The sequence below is a fragment of the Nilaparvata lugens genome, chromosome 2 (assembly GCF_014356525.2).
Source record: "Nilaparvata lugens isolate BPH chromosome 2, ASM1435652v1, whole genome shotgun sequence".
NCBI lineage: Eukaryota > Metazoa > Arthropoda > Insecta > Hemiptera > Delphacidae > Nilaparvata > Nilaparvata lugens.
Window position 1 is genome coordinate 29,141,008 of NC_052505.1, and position 22,206 is coordinate 29,163,213.

Below are 22,206 nucleotides of genomic sequence, written 5' to 3' on the forward strand. Positions count from 1 at the left end.
AAGTCACGGTACAACAGTTCAGAATATCCTTGATCAAACTGATCTAGCTGGAAAACAGGTAGCTGATTACATTAGAGGATCATTGAGCAAGGACAATGACGATTTTGATGACACTTTTGGGCCAAGAGTGAGAGACAATGCTTACTACCTGGGCAATAAGTATTTAACTTTTGGAGAGGATGGTGATGAAATTGTGCTGACTGACCCTGTAGATCAGGAAGAAAAGACCTTCACAGCTACATTGGGACTTTGTGAGTTGATTTTCAAGAAGAATCCAAATCGTGTATTAGTTGAATCTGCTGACAGACAGGCCTATGGAGAAATATTGAACTGGACCAGTGTGTACAGACAGAACAATGATCCAAGAGGTGAGATTGTTAACTACAACAAAGCCAAGTATAAGAATACAATCAAACGCCTTTTGGATGATAGCAGAGATGGTGGTCAAAGACATTCTGAGAGACAAGTGACTGGGAGAGGATCTATTGCTCCAAGGCGTGATTTTAGTAAGGAGAAAAGTCAGAAGATCTATAGAGGAAGAGGTGTTCTGTCAGCTATCAAGGGAGCTGCTGGTACAATAGTTAATAAGGCAATCGACATTCTACCAGTTGAACTTCATATCCCTGGCTATCAATACTGTGGACCAGGAACAAAACTTCAGAAGCGATTAGCACAAGGTGATCCAGGAATCAACAAACTTGATCAGGCTTGTAAGGAGCATGATATTGCCTATTCCAAGAGTGGTGATACAGCAAGTAGAGCAGTAGCAGACAGCATCTTGGCAGAGAGAGCCTGGGACAGAGTGAGATCTGATGATGCAGGGGTGTTGGAAAAAGCTGCAGCACTAGCAGTCACCAACATCATGAAGGCTAAGGCGAAATTTGGGGGAGGTATGAAAAGATCATTGAAGGAAGTCAGCAGGGTGGTTGGGAAGGGGAAGAAACAAAAGATTCAACCATCAAAGCAAAAATCAATGAAAGGAGGTCGAGGTCTTTACTTGAGACATCAGAAACCAAAGGTTGGTACAGGTCTTTACTTGAGACAGCAGAGATCAAAGGTTGGTAAAGGTCTTTACTTGAGAAAGCAGAGAACAGCAACACCTTAGACATTATATTGAGGTACAATCAAAATCATAATGCTATACAAATATGGATATATATTGGATACATAGCAGATTAGATTCATTGTGCTGGAATCATCTGTGGAGAATAGACATTTTGTTGATCAACTGTGTATCTAGAACAATAGAGAAGATGGTACTCCTATTCTCAAAGTGGGCCGACTATGGTGAGACAAATTTACCATCAATCTCCCCATTTGATCTGAAGGTGGTTGAGGATCATGTAGAAGATGAGGAAGAGGAAACTGATACGGAGGAGGACAATGAGGTAGAGGTGGAAGAGGAAGAGGATGAAGAGGAAGAGGAGGAGGAGGAGGAGGAAGAGGAGGAGGAGGAGGAAGAGGAAGAGGAAAAGGAGGAGGAGGAGGATGATGTATTGGTGAGAAATACTACTACACCTATACTATTGACTCGAAGGAGCATCAATTACCTGAAGGAAAGAGGTTGTGAGGTGATTCAACATCAATGATAGGGTATTGTCTCCAACTGAAACAGTGTTCTAGAGGTATCATTGAATATCATCCGAAGACTATCAGACATCATAGAAGACTTACTAAGGACTAGTGCTGGAAAGGAGTCTACTACCTGGGACATCACTTGCTTGACATGGACCAAGGAGAAACATCATGGATACATCACTTTCCTGCACACTCAATATGATAAACAACTTGGATTTTGGAACAGAGATATACCTGCTTGTAGTAAACTTTTCAATGAAATGGATGTTGAATTGATCAATAAATAGCTAATTGTATTCCAAACTGTTTACTTATTACCTACCATCTCCTTAGATATAGTTTAGCTATAAGTATATTCTGAGTGCCACTGACTGCACTCAGAATGCTCATGCTCAGCCGATGGGACAATTGCCAGCCGCAGCAGGTCGACTGTTGGTGGCGGTCAGACGACCGGCGAGGCGACCGGTGGGGCGACCTGCGGGGCGACCGGTGGCCGGGCGACCGGTGGCGGCCGGGGCGACCGGCGGCGGTGGCTGGACGACCGGCGGCGGCGGCCGGACGACCGGCGGCGGCGGCCGGACGACCGGCGGCGGCGGCCGGACAACCGGTGGTGGGGCGACCGGTGGGGCGACTGGCGGCGGCCAGATGACCAGTGGGGTGACTGGTGGCGGCCGGGGGACCAGTGGTGGGGCGACCTGCGGGGCGACCGGCAGCGGCCGGGGCGACCGGTGGCGGCCGGGTGACCGGTGGCAGAGGCAACCGGCGGCCAGGCGATCGGTGGCGGCCGGATGACCAGTGACGGGGCGACCGGTGGCGGCTGGGCAACCGGTGGCAGAGGCAACCGGCGGCCAGGCGATCGGTGGCGGCCGGATGACCAGTGGCGGGGCGACCGGTGGCGGCCGGGCGGGCGGGTGGCGGGGTGACTGGCAGTGGTGGGCCAGTCTACCCACTACATACAAAAAATATATCCTCTGGTTCTGTTGATACTGACCTTTAATACTTACCTTTACCGCCTTGGATTCGAGCCTAGAACCTCCAACTTGGGGAGCTGACTTGCTAACCACTACACCATAGAGGATTTATGTTTAAAGACTTAAATTATACGAAATATGATACTTCTTCATACTAATGTTAACAAAGAATTGAGAAGTGAGTCATGATGGGGTGGCATTGTCACCTTTTGACAAGGAAGGTTATCACCACCACCACCACCACCACTTGTCCTGAGTTCAGAGCCCCGAGTTCAGAGCCCCAAGTTCAGAGAGTTCAGAGCCCAGAGTTCAGAGTTCAGAGCCCCAAGTTCAGAGAGTTCAGTGCCCCAAGTTCAGAGTTCATAGCCCCAAGTTCAGAGTTCATAGCCCCGAGTTCATTTTTTTTTTCATTTATTCCCGATTTTATGTGTTTTTTTTTGTTTGTTTTTTTTTTTTAATTTTTTCTTATTTTCTTTTTTTATTTTTTCTTTCAAACAAATACATGAAAATCACACACACACGTACTGGTGGCACACACACACGTATTGGGACACGACTGTACATGACACAATGTCCCACTCCTTGTAGAACAACTCCTTTTATACCCCAGTTCAGGATCTGGAGGGAATTTTTTTTCCCTTTTTTTCCCTTTTTTCCCGATTTTATGTGTTTTTTTTTTTTTAATTTTTTTTTTTTTTATTTTTTTTTTTTTTTATTTTATTTTATTTTATTTATTTTTTTTTTAATTTTTTTTTTTTTTTTTTTTTTAGGTTAGGTTAGGTTAGGTTATGACGTCATGGGTGACCTTGAGGTTAGGTTAGGTCACCTGGGGTGACCTTGAGGTTAGGTTTGATCACCTGGGGTGACCTTGAGAATTTGCCGATTCTGGTGCACTCGTGCACCAGAATCGGCAAATTTATACTACTCTAAGGCAAAGTTTGGGGGAGGTATGAAAAGATCACTGAAGAAAGTCAGCAGGGTGGCTAAGAAGGGGAAGAAACAAAAGATTCACCATCAAAGAAAAAAATCAGTAAAAGGAGGTTGAGGTCTTTACTTGAGACATCAGAAACCAAAGGGTGGTACAGGTCTCTACTTGAGACAGCAGAGACCAAAGTTTGGTACAGGTCTTTACTTGAGACAGCAGAGACTGAAGGTCGGTGAAGGTCTTTACTTGAGAAAGCAAAGAACAGCAACACCTTAAACACTAAATAATACATCGAGGTACAATCAAAATCATAATGCTGTACAAATATGGATATATATTGGATACATAGCAGATTGGATTCATTGTGCTGTAATCATCTGTGGAGAACAGACATTTTGTGGATCAACTGTGTATGAAACAATAGAAAAGATGGTACTCCTATTCTCGAAGTGTGGTGACTGTGGTGAGATAAATTTACCATCAATCTTCCCATTTGACCCGAAAAAGGATAAGGATCATGGAGAAGATGAGGAAGAGGAATCTGATATGGAGGTGGAGGAGAACAATGAGGTAGAGGTGGAAGAGGAAGAGGATGAAGAGGAGGAGGAGGAAGAGGAAGAGGAGGAGAATGACGAGGATGATGTGGTGGTGAGAAATACTACTACACCTATACTTTTGATTTAAAGGAGCATCAATTACCAGAAGGAAAGAGGTTGTAGGTGATTCAACAACAATGACAGGGTATTGTCTCTGAAACAGTGTTTTGGAGATATCACTGGATATCATCCGAAGACTATCAGACATCAACATGCCAAGGACTTGCCATGGACTAGTCTACAGGAAAAAAAGTCTACTACCTGGGACATCACCTGCTTGACATGGGCCAAGGAGAAACATCATGGATACATCAATTTTCTGCATACTCAATATAGTGAACAACTTGGATAATGGAACATAGATATATCTGTTTGTGGTGAAATTTTCAATGAAATAGATGATGAATTGATCAATAAAGAACTAATTGTATTTCAAACTGTTCACTTATTACCCACCATCTCCTTAGATATAGTTTAGCTATAAGTACATTGGGATGCCGAGTGCCACTGACTGAACAGTGACTGAACAGTGACTGATCAGTAATTGAACTGACTGACTGACCACTGAGTAGAGCCTAGTGGACGACCCAACCATGCCATACAGACATGTTGAATACTGAATGAAAGACTGGTGAGCATGGTCATTAGTCATGTGACAGGAGGAGTGAGGGTCATTGAAAATTTCCATGTTAAATAAGTCATTTCTAAATGGAGGAGGTGGAGTGGGAGTCGTTGAAAATATCTATCTTCAATGCCATTTTGATCTAGAGCAACATGGCCATGTTGATCTAGAGTGATGGGTCTCCCATGGACATCTTGAACCAGTAGGTCTACCGTGGACATATTAATCTGGTGTGATAGGTCTCCATGACCATCTTAGTGTAGAGTGATAGGTCCTGCATGAACATCTTGAGCTGGAGTGATAGGTCCCCTCCATTGACACCCCTAATGCTGGTGGGCATGACCATTAGTCATGTGACAGGGGGCGGTGGAGTGGGGGTCGTTGGAACAGCCTTTGTTGAAAGCATAGCAAGGTGATTTCTCACCTATATGAACAGTGACTGAACATTGACTGAACAGTGAATGAACAGTGACTGAACAGTAACTGAACAGTGACTGAACAGTGACTGAACACTGACTGAATACTATGGAATGCTATTATGTTAAATATAAATTGGAAAAAATATCCTTGTTATAAAATGATTTGTTCACATTCTAGGATTCATATCTGGGACTCTTAAAAGCATACATGCTTCCCATTACACAGCAGAGGATATCTCAATACTGTTTGGATATTCAAGCTCTTTGTATATTCTATAGAATGATCACTTCTTCTTACATTACTAAATGGGTGAAGAGGATTTGTGGATTAAAAATCAGCAATTTATTGTTACTTTTACTGAACATATACTATTTTATTGAGGATCAAAATGGCGGCAGTGTGTCCTAGGATACTTTTTCACAAAGAGAAATGTGTGGCTGTGTACTGAAACGCCGGGTCCTAGAACTGGACAGATGTGTCTTGTATGGCTATAGACTGGACACTGATGGTCCTCTTACTGTTGTGCACACTATATACACACTCCAGAGTGATTGATTGATCGATTGATTGAGTACTTCATTTATGTAGATTACAATATATACTGGCTTATATACTTATATACAATAGCTTACAATACAGCAAAATTATAGATGAATTTACATAAAATAGACTAAGAAAATAATTATTGAACTGTATATGATATGAAAAAGCAATTTGTAATATGATAACTATAGATAATAATCATATTGTTATGCATCTTCATAAATTGGCGGAGCTTTGGACATATCAATGTCCATTCTTTGGAAAGAATATTAAAAATATCCTCCCCACTAACTCTCTACCAAAACGTTAATTTCGTTATTTAAACTAAGGATTTATTTATTAATGGAAATATTGTAAAAGTTTTAATCAATATGAATATTAAGAGAAAAAAAAAACAGAAAATTGATAAAGTAATTGATAATTGATTAATAAAATGAAGTAGGCTGAAAGTAGATCAAGGTTATCAACTTTCAGTAATATATAGCAGTATGCAGTGGATAATTGAAATAACATGAGTTTATATATAATATATATATATATATATATATATATATATTCGTTCTATAACATGGTTTAAAGGTTTATATTGGTGGAATGGGTGAGGGATGGTTGTCATGTGATCGTTCTAGGGCCGGACAGTTTCAGTCATTTGTTCCAAAATATGTTTTTTCAAAGTCAGGATGAAGCTCGCTCGGCTCTCGATAGACCTGATAGAAACAGGAAGTGTATTCCATGCACGACAGGCACTGACTAAGAAGGATTCTGTGAAAATAGTAGTTCGATGATTGGGTGGGTATCCTTAAAGTACTTTCTCCGGTTCTAGTATGTGAAGCATCTATTCTCCTACCTTCAGAGACAAATTTGAAATCATCTTTAAAATAGTTTGGATTACCGTATTTCAAGATATCTCTAACAAGCTTGACTATTCGAAAAAGCCTCTGATTGGGAAGCTTTAATGTTGAACTAACAATGTGGGCTGGGGTGATATGATCATGGCGTTGGAGAGAGTAGACAAAACGTGGACAATAATTTTGGCAACGCTGTAGTTTATCATTCAGAGTGACTTGCATATCATTAAGAACAAAATTACAATACATTAAATGTGGGAAGATGAGAGATTGAACCAATAATAATTTAATGTTTCTAGGGGGGATATCGTGCATTTTCTTCAATGCATGCATGGCTGAGAATACCTTTTTACAAGTTTTGTTCACTTGTTTTGACCAGTCAAGAGTATTATTCATAATAATGCCTAAATTTTTAACTGAGCTACAGTAAGGAATGTCATTACCGTCTACACTAATAAATTTTGTGAATCGATTCAAGGTCAATATTGTTTATAAGACGAGAATATCCAATTATAATGGGTTGTGTTTTGATGGGATTAAGCTTAAGGCCATTTTTCTTTGTCCATTCCACTATCGAATTGATATCCTGATTCATTATTCCAACTGTTTCATTAATTTTTGCTATGGGAAAATGCCTTCTTCAAGTGACTTTTTGAAAATATATGTAATGGTTGGTAAAACAGCAAATAACATCTTCTTGATAAATTTAATAGGAATTTTGTCTACACCCGTAGCATTACTATGAATACGTAGAATTGCTCTGAAAGTGTCTTCTTCTGAGATTGGATGGGAATGAAATTGATCAGTGATTGGTAAATCTAAGTTTGTAACCTGCTCTTCAAGATCTTCGATATGATTAGCAATGACAACTTTGTCGCATTGGTTAGAGTGTGAAACGAGATGGTCATTTATATTGTTCAATGGTAAGTCAATTTGTGGATTCAATTTCTGTTTGCCAAGCCCGAATTCTTTTATTCCCTGCCAAAGTGATTTAGAGTCTTGTCTATTGTTTGTCATAAACGAATTCAAGTACCTAATCTTTGAGCTCTGTAATTCCTGTTTAACTCTATTTCTAAGGCTCCTATACTCTATCAAACTGTCCAAGTCAAATGTCTTTTTAAATTTTCTATGTGCTTTGTCTCTACGTCCCATCATCTTAAGTATGTCTTCAGTCATCCACGGTACTCATCGTTTTCTATTAATCCTCCTTGTCACATAAGGTGCATGTTTGTCATATAGAGTCAAAGTCCAATTCTCGAAAGTCTTGACAAGTCATCAACTGAGGGTAACGCTTCAATTTGATGCCATAGAGTCTGAGCCACATCAGTCAGGAAGGCGGCTTCATCAAAGTTTTTGAAGTCTCTATAAGTGATAATTTTCTGTTCTGGCTTAGGTATCTTATGGGAAAGAACACAGTAGATCAAATCATAGCTGGGACTGGGATTTGGCCTGCTTGAACAACCTCGTTAGGATCACTAACAATGAGAAGGTCAATGAGTGTGTCAGATTCATTAGTATGATGAGTTGGATCAAGAGGTAAAATAGTCATGTTTAGGCATTGGAAAATAGTAGTCAGTTGAAAGTAGTCAAAGTTACGATTTGTCATGTTCAAGTTGGTGTTCATATCCCCATAAATAGTATATGGCTATAACAAGGCATAAGAGAAAGCAAGGCACTTTCAAAATCTGTAAAATGACCTATTTTTGGTGGGCGATAACAGATACCAACGAGTAATTTATCAGTACTAGATAAGGATAATCCAAGTAGCATAAACTCTGGTCTGGAACAATACTCTTGTTTAGATGTGATTAAAACTTTTGTTTTGATACCATCTTTCACATAAATTGCTACACCCCCACAAGCTTTATTTAATCTATCATTCCGGAAAAGATTACATCCAGGTAATGTAACAAAATTTGATGAAATACTAGGCTTCAAAAATGATTCGGAAATTCCAATTATCTTGAATTCCTGAAAATGGAAGATTGCTCTGAGTTCATCAATGTGGCAGCTGAGGGATTGGACGTTAAGGTGAGCAGCCTTGAAAAGTTTTTTGGAAGAGTGGAGCTTATTTGCTAGAAACATACCTGTGTCATTATTACTATTATTGAAATAGTCATACCTTCTCGAGGGCGAGCAAGCTGACATGTCAGTGAGAGGCATCATGGAAGCAGCAGACCAATCGTGAACCGACCTCAGAATGACACATGACGGGGAAAATGGGGATGAAACTGATAAAACTTAACCTAAATGAAAAAGTCTCTTGATTCGAGTGCATCCTGTATGCCTTGACAGTTCGGCTCCCTTCACTATTTTAAAATCACTAGTTCAAAAAATTCACTGAACACATCAATAAGATGTAGATGTTGTGATCTGTGGAGTCACGGTGATTAATAATCCTAATGGTGAATAAGATGAAGATTGAGGAAGAACTGGTAGTGAGAGATCTAGTCCAAGTTGAGATAGAGCAAGTAGGTATCCAGTAGTGGAAGAATCGAGTCTGAGTGGAGGTAGAGCGAGAAGGTATCCAGTAGTGGAAGATCAAGTCAAAGTGAAGATTGTGCGAGTAGGAATCCAGTAGTGGAAAGATTGAGTCCAAGTGGAGACAGAGAGGGATGAAATCCAGTGGTGGGAAATCGAGTCCAATTAGAGATAGAGAGAGATGGAATCCGGTAGTGGAAGATCGTGTTCAAGATGGAGATAGAGCGAAATGGATCCATTAAAAACTGCAAAAGAGAAGAAAAAGCCAGCAGAAAAACAAAAAATCTTTGAAGAAAGTTATCAATTGAGAAAAGATACATAATACAACTGATAATGAATAATATTTGCATAAAATGGAAGAGGAATAGTATGATTTAATGTGAGAAAGAACCAAATATAAATATGAATATTAGTGGAAAGTAATCAGATAGAAAGAAAATAGGTAGAAAGAGAAATAGAGATAGAAAGAGAAATAAACATTTGAACATGCTGGATAGCTAGTGGGAAAATCACAGGGAAAATAATGATAGTAATAGGGAAGAAGAGATGAGAAAGAAGGAATGTGCATAATTGAGAAGAGCTTATGAAACTGAACTATAGAATAAGAAACAGAACATTGTATTGTGATCATGGATTAATCAAGGAAAGAAGAAGAAGAAGAAAAGAAAAAGAAAGGGAAGGAGAAGAAGAAGAGGAAGAAGACGAAGAAGAATAGAAAAGAATAATAATCATCATTGCAAAAGTCACAAGTCACAAAAATCACATTGCAAAATTACAACAATATTCTAGTAATCATAATAACTATAAGATTAAGAAGAGAAATGAGAAAGAAAAATAAGAAGTAGAGGAGACACTTGAGAAAGAGCTAGATTATTTTTGATGAGTTTTAAATAGGATTGAATGGTGAAATTTGAATAGTTTTATATAGTATTAGAAGTGTAACCAACTATTGGGAGTAGCAATAATGATAAAAGTAGTATATTGAGTACTGTAATATTCTAGTGATAAATGTCTAAGATAATGTTGAATGAAACACAGCCCCTTTATAAGCATATGAACAGACTACCCACCCCTCTGTTCTATCAATAACTCTTCACACATTAGCTTCTATTGTTCAAGCTGTGGCAATAGTAGAAGATATCATTATGTACAACTAATATAGAAGAGATTACTATCTATACCTATAGATTACATCTATATCTATAATGTATGTTAATAATCCAATTTATTTGGAATTCAGCATTTAGAAAATTATTAATTATGGAAATAATTTTGGTAAGAGATGTAATTATTAGTAAGAATAGAGATAATGATTTTCTTAGTACCCTCTGGAGTAAAGTAGTTGATGCATTGAATGTAGTTTTGGGAATTAATATCAAGATAAATTATTAATCAGTATTAACAAATGTGGATCTCTTCCATTTGAAATAATTGCCTTGTATACAATCATAAATAGTAGTGGAAAGATTCATTTATAGAACAGAAAGACAGCTCATGAAAAATGCCAAGGTATAATATCTACTGTGAAATCTATTAATACAAATTTCCTATTATTGTAGTGAAGGGCACCTTAGTCATCGAATCCTGAAATGATTTAATTCACCTTTATTTTTTGAAGGTCGGTCATCCTCTGGACTGTGTGGACCCTCTTGGATCCTCCCTCGCCAATAGAGATCTTAATCCTCCTGTCAGATGACCAGACATTCCTGTGCCCATGACAGTCGGCCACAGCATTGAGGATCTTGAGACGTTCTGCAGTCAGATCCTCGCAAATGGTGATGCCAGAACCCTTCAGCTTCCTCTTAGCGTCGAAGATCATCTTCCTGGTCCGGTAGCTGCAGAGTCGAACTATGATTGGTCGGTCCTTAGGTTTAGCTTGCCCTTGTTGAGGTGGTTGACGCCTTCCAACGCGATGCGAGCGGTTGACATCCGCCAGAGTCATGGGCACGTTCAGCTTCTTGTTGAAGACATCAAGCGCCAGCAGGTCCGTGTCTTCTTTGTCGCTCTCCGGGATCCCAAAAATACATATAGAATGTCGGCGTCCATATTGCTCAAGGTCATCGACCTTCAGGTGACAAGACACCTCCAGTCACAAATTCTATCGTGCAGCTGTTTGTTCTCCTCCTTCAATGCCTGAAGTTCCTCGAAAATAGACTTCACAGCCATTGAAACAGCACTGTGGACAGACTCTTCGATTTGCTGTAGATTGAGGAGGGTCTCTTTGGACAATGCTCCAGAAATAGCTGGATTCGCAGCATTGACCTCATTCTTCAGCGTGCCTCTGTTCGGTTGACCCATCGTGTACCGTTAGGTGGATTTACACTTTTATAGGCGAGAAGGTGAACTGAAGAATTAGGAATGTTTTTTCAAGATAAATAAAAAGAGTGTGAGTTAATCAAAAATATAATTTCACTATTGAATTTAGCTCGAGAAACTGAATAACTTGATGTTTTTATTTGAAATGAATTGAACTGTATAACCCTATGAAATATCTGTTGGAAGACAGAGCCAAACTGACACACGTTTACTTACTCGACATAAGGAGAGAGAGAGACCTTTTGGTCCAATTGGACCAATTGGACAATTTGGACCAATTGGGAGACCTTCTGATTTATTTTTGATTCTCCATTATTAATTTTTTTTTAATTATTATCAAAATCTATTAATCTATTTTTATTTTTTTGAAGTTTTGACCTTGACCTCAACCTTGACCTTGACTTTGACCTTGACCTTGACTTTCACATCGACCTTGACTTTGACCTTCACCTTGACTATGACTTTGACCTTGACCTTGACTTTGACCTTGTCCTTGACTTTGACCTTGAACTTGACCTTGACTTTGATCTTGACCTTGACCCTTACCTTTGACCTTAGGTTAGGTTAGTTTAGGTAAGGTTAGGTTAGGGTTTTTTTTTTGGTGTGCCAGACTTTCCACCGTTTCTGGGACAGGTGCGCCAGAACACACATTCTATAACTACTGATATAACAATCGGAATTTCAAAACAACAGAAATTAAGTTATTTGGTTGGCATTCTATTCCAAGTACTTCTAAAAATGAAAGAAAAATATAAATCCTATCTAAAATAAGTAATTTGAATGGGAATAATTCTGAAGTACCCCTTTAATATTATTTATACCAGTACAAGTAGGTCTAACCTATATGTGTAGGCTAACTGAAGCATGGATGGAGTCTAGGATCATTAGTTATCAACTCTTAAAATGTCAATTCAGGTATTTTAATTTGTGTTTCTCATACAGTAATGTCTAAAAAAATTTCAATTGTTTCAAAAATACATTTTGAATCAATTATACGATTTGTTTACTAGAGTATTTTGATAGAATGGTGAAAAAAATGGCGGCTGAGAATATTGTTTGTCTACTTTTGTACAGTCATTGTCTAAAGTAACAATAAAATATTCTGGCAAACAGACAACATTGCAAAGCTAGAGGGAGATAGCGTTATTTGTTTTGTTGTATGAAAGAAAAGGACAGCAAAAGTATTGTCAATTCTACACTGCAATTATAATGTGGACCTCACTATAATGTACTGCATTTAAAATGTAAGATTGTGGGTTGATTCTATTCGAATGGGGTCGAGGATCACATGATCTACAAGTTTTACCCAGATATCGATCCAGGGTGTAAAATGGTTGTAACTGTTCAGAATGTAGTCTTTTTACCTGTGGACATCAAACAGATTGCTAGCATTATGTTGAAGATGGTTGATGAGAACGGACATCTGATGAATAATAGAGGTGAGGAGATTAATATTACTCTGCATTTGAGACAGTGTTAATGAGATGGTGCTGTTATTCTCGAAGTGGAATCAAGTATTGGATTTGGAGGCGGCAATATCTCCTATGGAGGATGGTCCAGAACCTAGAAAAGAGATAAAAAGAGTGCAAATGTAAAATGTGTCATTCGGTCTTCAACCTCTGTGGGGTTAACATGTAGAAGCATCACCTATCTAAAGGAAAAAGGCTATTAATTGAGACAAAATTAGCAATGGGAGTTCTGGACATGACAAGGAATGGACCTTCATTGGACACCAGTATAATTGGCTAAGAGTACCACTCTCATGGCCCCTATACCACAAGCTTCGATGCCAGCGATGAATTTGGGATACCAATCCAGCAGCAGGACATTCATATGCTGCCATCCAAGAGCTACCTACATCTAAAGTATACAGTGCTTGGAGCTACCAATGCAGCTGTGGGTGGAACACATTATGTGTCGGGATTCTTTGCCAATCTGTTTCCAGAGATGCATAATGAAATCAATTGTGGATGGACAGCATATGTAATCCAGGTATGACCAGTCTGATGAAGAATGCTGTGACATAATGATCAAGATGAACACAACAAGATGGAAGGAGCTGACTACAAGTTTAGCTCAACCACTGGTTTTGCCAATTTTGCTGCAGGTGGTACAAAAAGTGATGTAGCTCTACGATACCTGCTGGGCTTTGCCAAAGACTATAGGCAGATTCTAATGAATGTGAAACAAGAGCTAGTGTTGAGATGTAGCCCTAATTTCAATGACTGTGAGAGTGCTACTGGCACCAATGTTACAATCACAAAGCTTTTGTTGAAAATGCCTTATTTAGATATGGCTGATGATGTAAGAATGTGCCTGCTATGGATTGTGCAGATTTATATGATAATCAGTATGCCATTTCATCATTGGAAATTGTACAAGTACCCAACCTGCCCAGTAGTATGAAAAGGAGAAGTCTGGCACACTTCCGGTGTGCCAGACTTCTCCTTTGGGTAAAAATGAACCCAACCTGAGAAAAAATCCAACCTAACTCTACCCAATCTAACAAACCTAACCTAACCTAACCTAAGGTCGAAGGTCAAGATCAACCTAACCCAACATAACCTTAAAAGCCTAAAAAACTTGACCTAACCCAACCTAAGGTGAAGGTCAAGATGAAGGTCAAGGTCAAGGTCGAGGTCAAGGTCAAGGTCAAAACTTCAAAACTTGGAGAAAAACTTGGGAAAATTTTTTTTCAGATAATAAAAAAAATAATGAAAAGTCAAAAATGAATAAAAGTGAATCAGAAGACCCCCCACTCACTTGACAAGCATATAAAGAGTGTGTAGAACAGTTGAGGAGCATCAGTGCAATGTTTTGATCATCAGCAGAGAGTGTGCTCCCCAAGTCTGTATCACAAGTGATTTTTCACATTTTTTTTCACACAGAGGGTGTGTTACTGTCTGTGTGTGTGTGTGTAGAGTTTTTCATACTTGTTCACTTGTAATAGTTTTTTCTTGCTATTGCAGCTACTCTATTATTGCTGCCATTGTGTGTGTGCACTATTATTGTTGAGTGTCAATAGTTTCTGGTTGAGCACACAGCTATACATCTGCCCCTCCTAAGCCTCTGCAACTATGCATATTATTATTATTATTATTACTATTATCATGAACACCCGGCAGTGCCACACCACAGCAATTCTTTTGCATGATACATAGCCAGTGACAGTAACAAAGGTTAGTACCCAAGTTTAGTCTGGTTAGTACCCAATCAGATTTATTGTTTTTTTGCTATATGATGGATATGGTTAGGAAGTTTTCAAAGCAGTTAGCTATATTGAGTTGTCCATACAAAGATGGTAGGTTATGTAGATTGTTTGATGCATTAGAGGACAGTTGCTCTGCTTATCAGGCTCTTGCACATTTCTAGAATACATGAAGTTGTCAACAGTGTAGAGAATGTGTAGTGATAACCCATTATTTTCTCACTTTTTCGAAAAAGGATTGAATTTGTAGGTGATTAGGTTAGAGAAATCCCAACTGCTCCAATTATTGTTTAAGCTGAAATTTCATACTCAAAATTCCCAATCATGCAGGTATGGCAAAGTTGTCCATTGTGGTCAGTTGATTGGGTGGGCTATAAAGAGGATATGGCTTGAGTAGACCTTTACGATGCAGTCAAGACAGAGTATTGGAAATGGGCAAAACATGAGATTATTTGTTTGCAGAAAAAATATAATTATCATATCCACTTATACACACACACACACACACACGTACACATCCATTTTTCTATTAATGGTTTTTGTTCTGTTAAAGATAAGTCATGATGCCAGCTCACGACCATGGCATCGAACAAGGTGGGCTGGTCAGGGGAGAAGATCAAGCCAAGCCCAGCAGCAGCAGCAGCAGAAGCAACAGCAGCCAGGCAAGATGATTGTGATGATGCTAGGACCTGCCAGCACAATCTTCAGGCAGCTGCAAACTGCTGGCGGCATTGGCAACATTGGTTGAGGACTATCAACACCACAGGGTACCACCCTGCAATGATGTCAATAATAATCACGTCTATAACATGTATGCAGCTTTCAATGGAGTCTACATTCATGATAATGCTCCCTCAAGTAATCCTCTGCTTGAGAAAGGTGCTATAAGCACTGGTAATGAAATGTTGTTTGCTTTTGATTGCAGCAGATACACATGCCTACTGCCTGATGATTCATGGAATGTTCAAAGAGTACCGACCATTGACTGGTCTTGTAGAGTCAGCATAGAGAGAATATAAAATACCTATGACAGGCGTTGTGAAGCTAATTCTCACTTGGAGCATTGTGTCATACAACCATGTTCAAGTCAGCTACTGTTACAACATTGCAGCAGATACACGTGCCTACTGCCTGATGATTCATGAAATGTTTTAAGATTACCGACCATTGACTGGTCTTGTACAGTCAGCAAAGAGAGAATATAAAATACCTATGAAAGGCGTTGTGTGACTTATTCTCACTTGGAGCATTGAGTCATACAGCCATGTTCAAGTCAGTTACTGTTACCTTTCTTACTAAGGAAGATGGAAAGATAAGTGAAGGAGAGGATGTGGTAAGATGTCTAGGCGAACCGTTGATGAAGGATGCTTCTACAAGTTCTACTGACTTACATACTGCTTCTGATGATGATAATGATGGTGTGGTATTTGAAGACATCTGTGGCAATGCTGAAGACAACAGCTAGGACAACTTTATAACATATACACCGAGAAGAGCTGGCAACATTTTCGGTCCACTACCACTCTACCTGATGAACTCCCAAGGATTTGAGGAACTGGGCAATGATTTCATTGTGAAGGAGATGGCAGTACTGGAATGTGATGATAATCATCATGTAATAACTCATCACTACTTTTTCAAGCCACCCTACCCAGATAATATGCTGTTGAAAACAAGTGCAGTGCTTGACAACAATTGTCTATATCAAGCTAAACATGCGCTGCAATGGTCAAAGGAAGGAGCCAGTCAACAACATTGTCCCTATACAGCTCTGAAACCAATTGTTTGTGGTATGGTTGGACGATGGCTGGCTGACAGCAACTTGGGACAGCAATCAAGATCTATATCTACAGCTCTGAAACTATCACTCTATTGAGCAAGCTGTTGCAGCTGGATGATGAGGAAAATATAGAGTACATCAACCTGACATTGCCCTATCTCTACTACAAGATACCCAGCCTGGAAGAAATGATAAGTCTAGCGTTGGACATGGAAGCTGATTGGATGAAGGAAGGAGCCTATAGATACACCACTACTCTGTGCACTCAATATTGTGAACTCAACTCATGATTGGATTATGAAGACAATTCTTGGAGATAGATATTTTTGTTGTCACCTTCTCATGTCAATAAATGAACATTCAATCTAATTTATTGTTTCATCATTCACTTTTACCCCCACAACCATCATTCTAGGCTATATATAAGTGGAGACTTTCTTGAACATCAGTCAATTGCTAGCTGTTGACAATGTTGCACTTTAAAGGCTATGTTTTGTTTGGTGATAACCAACGAGTACCTTTGGATACTATCTACAGCCTCAAGTATAGTAAAGTAGCTGTAGTGAATTTGGATGAGGTCTATAATTGGCAAGATGAAGATATGAAGATTGAGTTGAACTTCAACAGTTATCCATTCCAAGAGTATTGGTATGAATTTGAATGTGGTGACAAGAGTCTGACTCTTATCAACAACAGGAAGATAACCTTTGCAGGATTCTCCTACTGCAGAGATGATGGAGGTGTGAGGAAATGAAGAAATTCAGAGTTGCTGAGGGGCAATCTGGGGACCCTGCTCTACTAGTATCTATCTACAGCACTGTTTATCACTATCCTATTCGAAGTGATGGAGTAAGTAGCATTCCAGAATGAGAAGAGAAGTTGGCAGAGGTCTATTGTGAAACTGGAGACTATGAAAGAGGATCTCAAATTCCCAATATATATATTTTGTTTCATAATGAAGAATAAATTTATATGGAAAGAATAAAAATATTGTTTTTTCTCCTAAATTATAGTTGATAGCAGTTGAGTGTACAATGAGTGGTCACTGAGTGGTCAGTATATCCTCTGTGGTGGGTAAGGGATGGATCCTTAACTTACCTTTGTCTCCTTGGATTTGAGCCTGGAACCTTCAACTTGGAAAGCAGGCGTGCTAACCACTACACGACATGAGATTTATGATTAAAGATCCGAATTATATATAGAATATAATATATCGAATATAAGGACATAAAGTACATATCATGTTGAATTATTATTCAACAACTTCCTTATCACTCAGCTATAAGTACATTATGATGTCATACAGACCTGTTGAAACATGAAAACTTCCTTTATGTGTTTAGTCACAGTTGATCTATTGAAAAAGTAATTTCAATTTTCAACAAAAGGTATATATTGTGATGTAATGGTTTACAAACATTTTCACCTACCTACATACCCTCTACCTACCCACATTCCCTCAACCTACTACCTACCTATATATACAATGGGGATTTGAACTCAGGTCCTCTAGAATGGAAATCAGAAGCCCTAACCACTACACCATGATGGAAATCTATCTACTTTTTGCTTATTATGTATACTTCAACTACTATATCCAAGGAGTATAGGATCATTGCAGCTTCAGGTGAACTGTAAGTGAACACTGAGTGAACAATGACTGTACACTGAGTGAACACAAGTGAACACTGACTGAACACTAATGAACACTGAGTAAACTTTAAAGTGTGTGAGAAATTACTTCTAACATGGCTCTTTCTCAATGACAAAGAGGTCCAATGCTCTATCCTCCATTAATCTCTCCCACTACCTAGCAGCATTCTCCTTCTTTTGTGTCTGTGTGAGAGAGCTAGAGCTTTGTAATGCATCCACCCACTCTCCTCCACTGGCAATGTTCCAAAGTCGTATGTTTGTGTATGTTAAGTAGATGTTTTCATCACAAGAACCTGAGGCGAAATGACACGGCACATCCAATTGTGCGCAGGATTTCCATCTGTGTGTGTGCTACAAACTGTGGAAGGAGAAATGGATTCATGAGTTCTCCTCTTCATGTTAAAAGCAATATCTCATAGATTTTAGTGTATACTGACTGAACACTGGTGAATACTATTGGATGCTATTCTGATAAATATAAGTAGGAAAATATATATCCCTTGTGAAGCAATGGCTTTTTCGCATTCTAGGATTCATATCTGAGACTCTTATATTGGAAAGCAAACATGCTACCCATCACACTGCAGAGGATATCTCATTACTGCTTGGATATTCAAGCCCCTTGTATATTCAAATTCCATAGAATGACGGCTTCTCCTTATATAACTGAATGAGTAAAGAGGATTTGAGAAATAAAAACTAATAATCAGAAGCAATTCATTGCTACTTCATTGAACATATAATATGAATATGAATTGATTCAATCTTTTTTTTCTTAGTGAGTACTTTTCATCAACTTTACCCTATGTGTTCTCCCTACTGGATACACAGCAATCAAGCCTGTCATGCCTACTAGCTCCTTCTCACTTGTAACTCTTCTGAGCATTGTATCTGTATACACCTTTGGCAAGGAAATTGAGAGCACGTTTTTTGGGTGCAAATTTCAAACAGAATTCTATAATTGGATTGTTCTTATGTGATAAATTATAATTTGAAGCAATTTTGAATATTTGTTATGATGGAGATAATTTGGAAATGATTTTTTCATGTGAAAATTGAGTTTCAACCTTCTTTAACCTCAAAATTCCCCCAGCAAACAGTTTTTTACCAAAATATGTGTAACTCTAGTTTGCCTCCATGGTGCACATTGGGTAATGCTAAATGGACTTGCAAGTAATGGTGTTCAGACAAACTTATGTTTTCCTGACCGAAAACTACACAACATCCCAAAGAATTTGGAAATATACAGTGTATCTTATCTAGGCATTAGAGACTCATGAGCTTTATATGTGTTGTGTATCTGCCATATGCTAAATAAAATAAATGAGAGCATGTCACACTCCCACTTCACATGAGCTACAATTCTGACACCATAGTCTGGATGGAGTTCACTCTGGAACCTTCTAACATAGAGGATGTTGTATTGATGCTCAGGCTTCAGCTCTTGATGTTGTCCATCAACACTGGTTCGATCACTGCAGGAGCATTCATGTAGATGGCTCCTGCCTCACTGATTGCACCCTCCATGTTTGACATCTGTAACATGCATATAAGCAGATTAATAATAAAGCATGATGTAGGCGGCGGTCATCTAGAGTGACACAGTCATCTTGAATGACTTGCACTTGATCTAGATTTCCAGCACACAATTACTACTATTTATGCTACAGAAAACCAATATATATATATATATATATATATTATATATATATATATATATATAGGATGGTGGAATGTTCAGAAAGAACAATATCTGAAATCAATATTTTGGGGTTAGGTTAGGTTAGGTTAGGTTGGAAGAAGTTACTGTGAGTAACTATTCTGCAGACCTAGCCCAACCCAAGTTCATTCAATGTTTCTGTTGAGAAGAAACATTGTCTACAATCATTCCACTCATTTGGATCTGTTGATATATTGTTTACAGAGCTTAACAGGCAAAAAGACAATTATTATTAACAAAATATGCTATGCAATACATTATGAGGTGGCAACACTAAACAAGATTAATAAATAGTCATACAAATCAAAATAGCTCCATCTGATGAGCAGAATGAGACAAATTGCCATCTCTTTTCAAAACAGACAATGAAAAACACTTGTGTACTAACCTCTTTCACACAATTGAAGATCGAGAATGATGAGCAGTAGTGGTGTGGTTGTGTCTGTGTGCTAGAATACTTTACAAAATAATGTCGGCAAGCACCCTACTGTCTAAAATGCTGGATTCTTTGATGATAATATCTAAACAGGTACTACACAAGTCTCTGTACTATATATACACTGCCCAGAGGGTGGGGAGTTGATTCATTTTTCCCGGATTATTTTTTATTGAAATTTCTTTCATTTCATTGATTGAAGGAAAAAAAATCTTCTATTATTTTAATTATTTAATTTTTTTTTTATCAATTTTTTCCATTTTTTCTTCTATAATATATAATTATATTTTTTGTTTTTTTTGACCTTAAACCTTTTTGACCTCGACCTTGATAATGACCTTGACCCTGACCTTTAACCTTGTCCTTGACTTGAGTTAGGTTAGGTTAGGCAAGGTTCTGGTAGCCTTGATTTGACCTTGACCTTGACCTTTGACCCTGTGGGAAGTCCCAGGTTAACCTTTGACCTTGTGTCAGAAGTGACAGTGTCTATCTACTAAGGTGTCAACCTGCACCTTAATATTTTTGATGGCAACCTGTCATCATAGAGAAAAGATAGTATTTTTCATCGTTTCTCTATGCTGTCATCTATAGTCTGTGCGAAATTATATCTGAACAGTCATCCAAAGAAATTACAAGGTTGCCAGATCATGTAAAATTGCAACTTTATCAAATTTCCAATTCAATTTCAGAATCAGATGTAGAATATCATCCTCGATATCCAAGTAGTGGTAAAAGAAGATTCCAGGGTTGAAGAATTGAAAGGAATTAAACTTTTATGATAAAATTGGAAACATTGCAAAGATTTTCTTTCGAATATCACTTCCCTCAGAATCATGGGGCATTGGAATGCGTAATAATTTTATATCAAATTAACAGGGAGAATGTATCCTTTCTATTGGTGGCTGGATCATTTTTATTCGACCTATAGTTATTTTTTAGTTAATGATTATGTTCCTCGATGTCGAGCAGAAGACATGAAATTTTCGACATGCAGGGAACTTTTTTGTTTCGAAAGATAAGTGGGTGGTGGTGGAAGCAAGAAAGTTTCTCAGAAATGATTGAAATTATTTATTCAATATTGTCAAAAGTAGTCGGAAGATCATATTTTGGTATCCAAGGAATTTTAAAGTTAGAAGAGTGGCTGTAAGGTATGCATTGTGTACCAAATTGTATGCTAAAGGCTGGCAATTTACAAAATTATTTTACTGAATTATTACAAACGCAAGCAGCAGATTGCCTCTACAAAGGCTGTAATGAAACACCGCTTGGTTTATTAGAGGCGAGGTAGTCATTTTCACTATTTATAATCATATGGCTTGCAGTTGCTTAATTTTCCAATCACTCTGTATTTTGACTAGCAGGAACCCGTGCTTCACAAGGATCTATTTTCAAACTTGATAATCTGAAAACTTAATGTAATGAAATTCTGAAGAATTGAAAATAGGCCTATAACCATCCTTGGTTAATTAAGAATCAAGCCTAAATTTCTAGTTAATTAAATATGTCCAGTAGTTCAGACATGATGATGCATCAAACATAATTTTCCTATCCCGTATGTGTATAATCCAACTCTTTATCTTTTTTTATAGATATGGTTAACGACTGCAAGAGATGGGAGTGTGGAACAGAATAGTTGTGAAACTATGATAGCGCCAGAAGTGTCTCAAACACAATCTTAGGTACTACATGAACTTTTTGAAAGTGGTTTGAAAAAAAATGTTAAAACAACAGAACTGAAAGTTGTCAACCTTATCATTCTACCTCCATTTAGAGAGGCTTTTGTTTGAGCCAAATGAAATCTTCTATCTTCTATCTTCTATATATATATATATATATAATATATATATATATATATATATATATATATATATAAATTAATGTCTTTTTGTGTGTTTGTTCCCTATGACTTGAAAAATACATACCTCGACATAACGGCATGAAACTTTAGGAATATGTTTCTGAAACTTCTCATGAAACTTTGGGGATGGTTTCTGACCAGAAATTTCAATACGGTGGCTAATAATGATTATTTATTAATCCATTTTACAGACCTATGTTTTCGAAATTGTTGGCCTAGCGGTTACCGAAGAACGGAAAGATGATCATGAT

The 22,206-nt window shown here is 38.2% G+C and overlaps 2 protein-coding genes across 3 annotated transcripts in view; one reads left to right on the forward strand and one right to left on the reverse strand.

Annotated features, from left to right (window-relative positions):
• LOC111044969 overlaps positions 1–1,387 on the forward strand; it is a 2,112-nt gene extending 725 nt beyond the window's left edge. Inside the window, exon 1 of the mRNA XM_022330258.2 lies at positions 1–1,387. This exon is cut by the window's left edge and continues 725 nt beyond it. Coding sequence (XP_022185950.2) covers positions 1–1,105 — 1,105 coding nt within the window. The 3' untranslated portion in view covers positions 1,106–1,387.
• The window catches only part of LOC111047351, a 363,987-nt gene that overhangs the window by 244,785 nt on the left and 96,996 nt on the right, over positions 1–22,206 (reverse strand). The gene's annotated exons all lie outside the window — the stretch shown is intronic.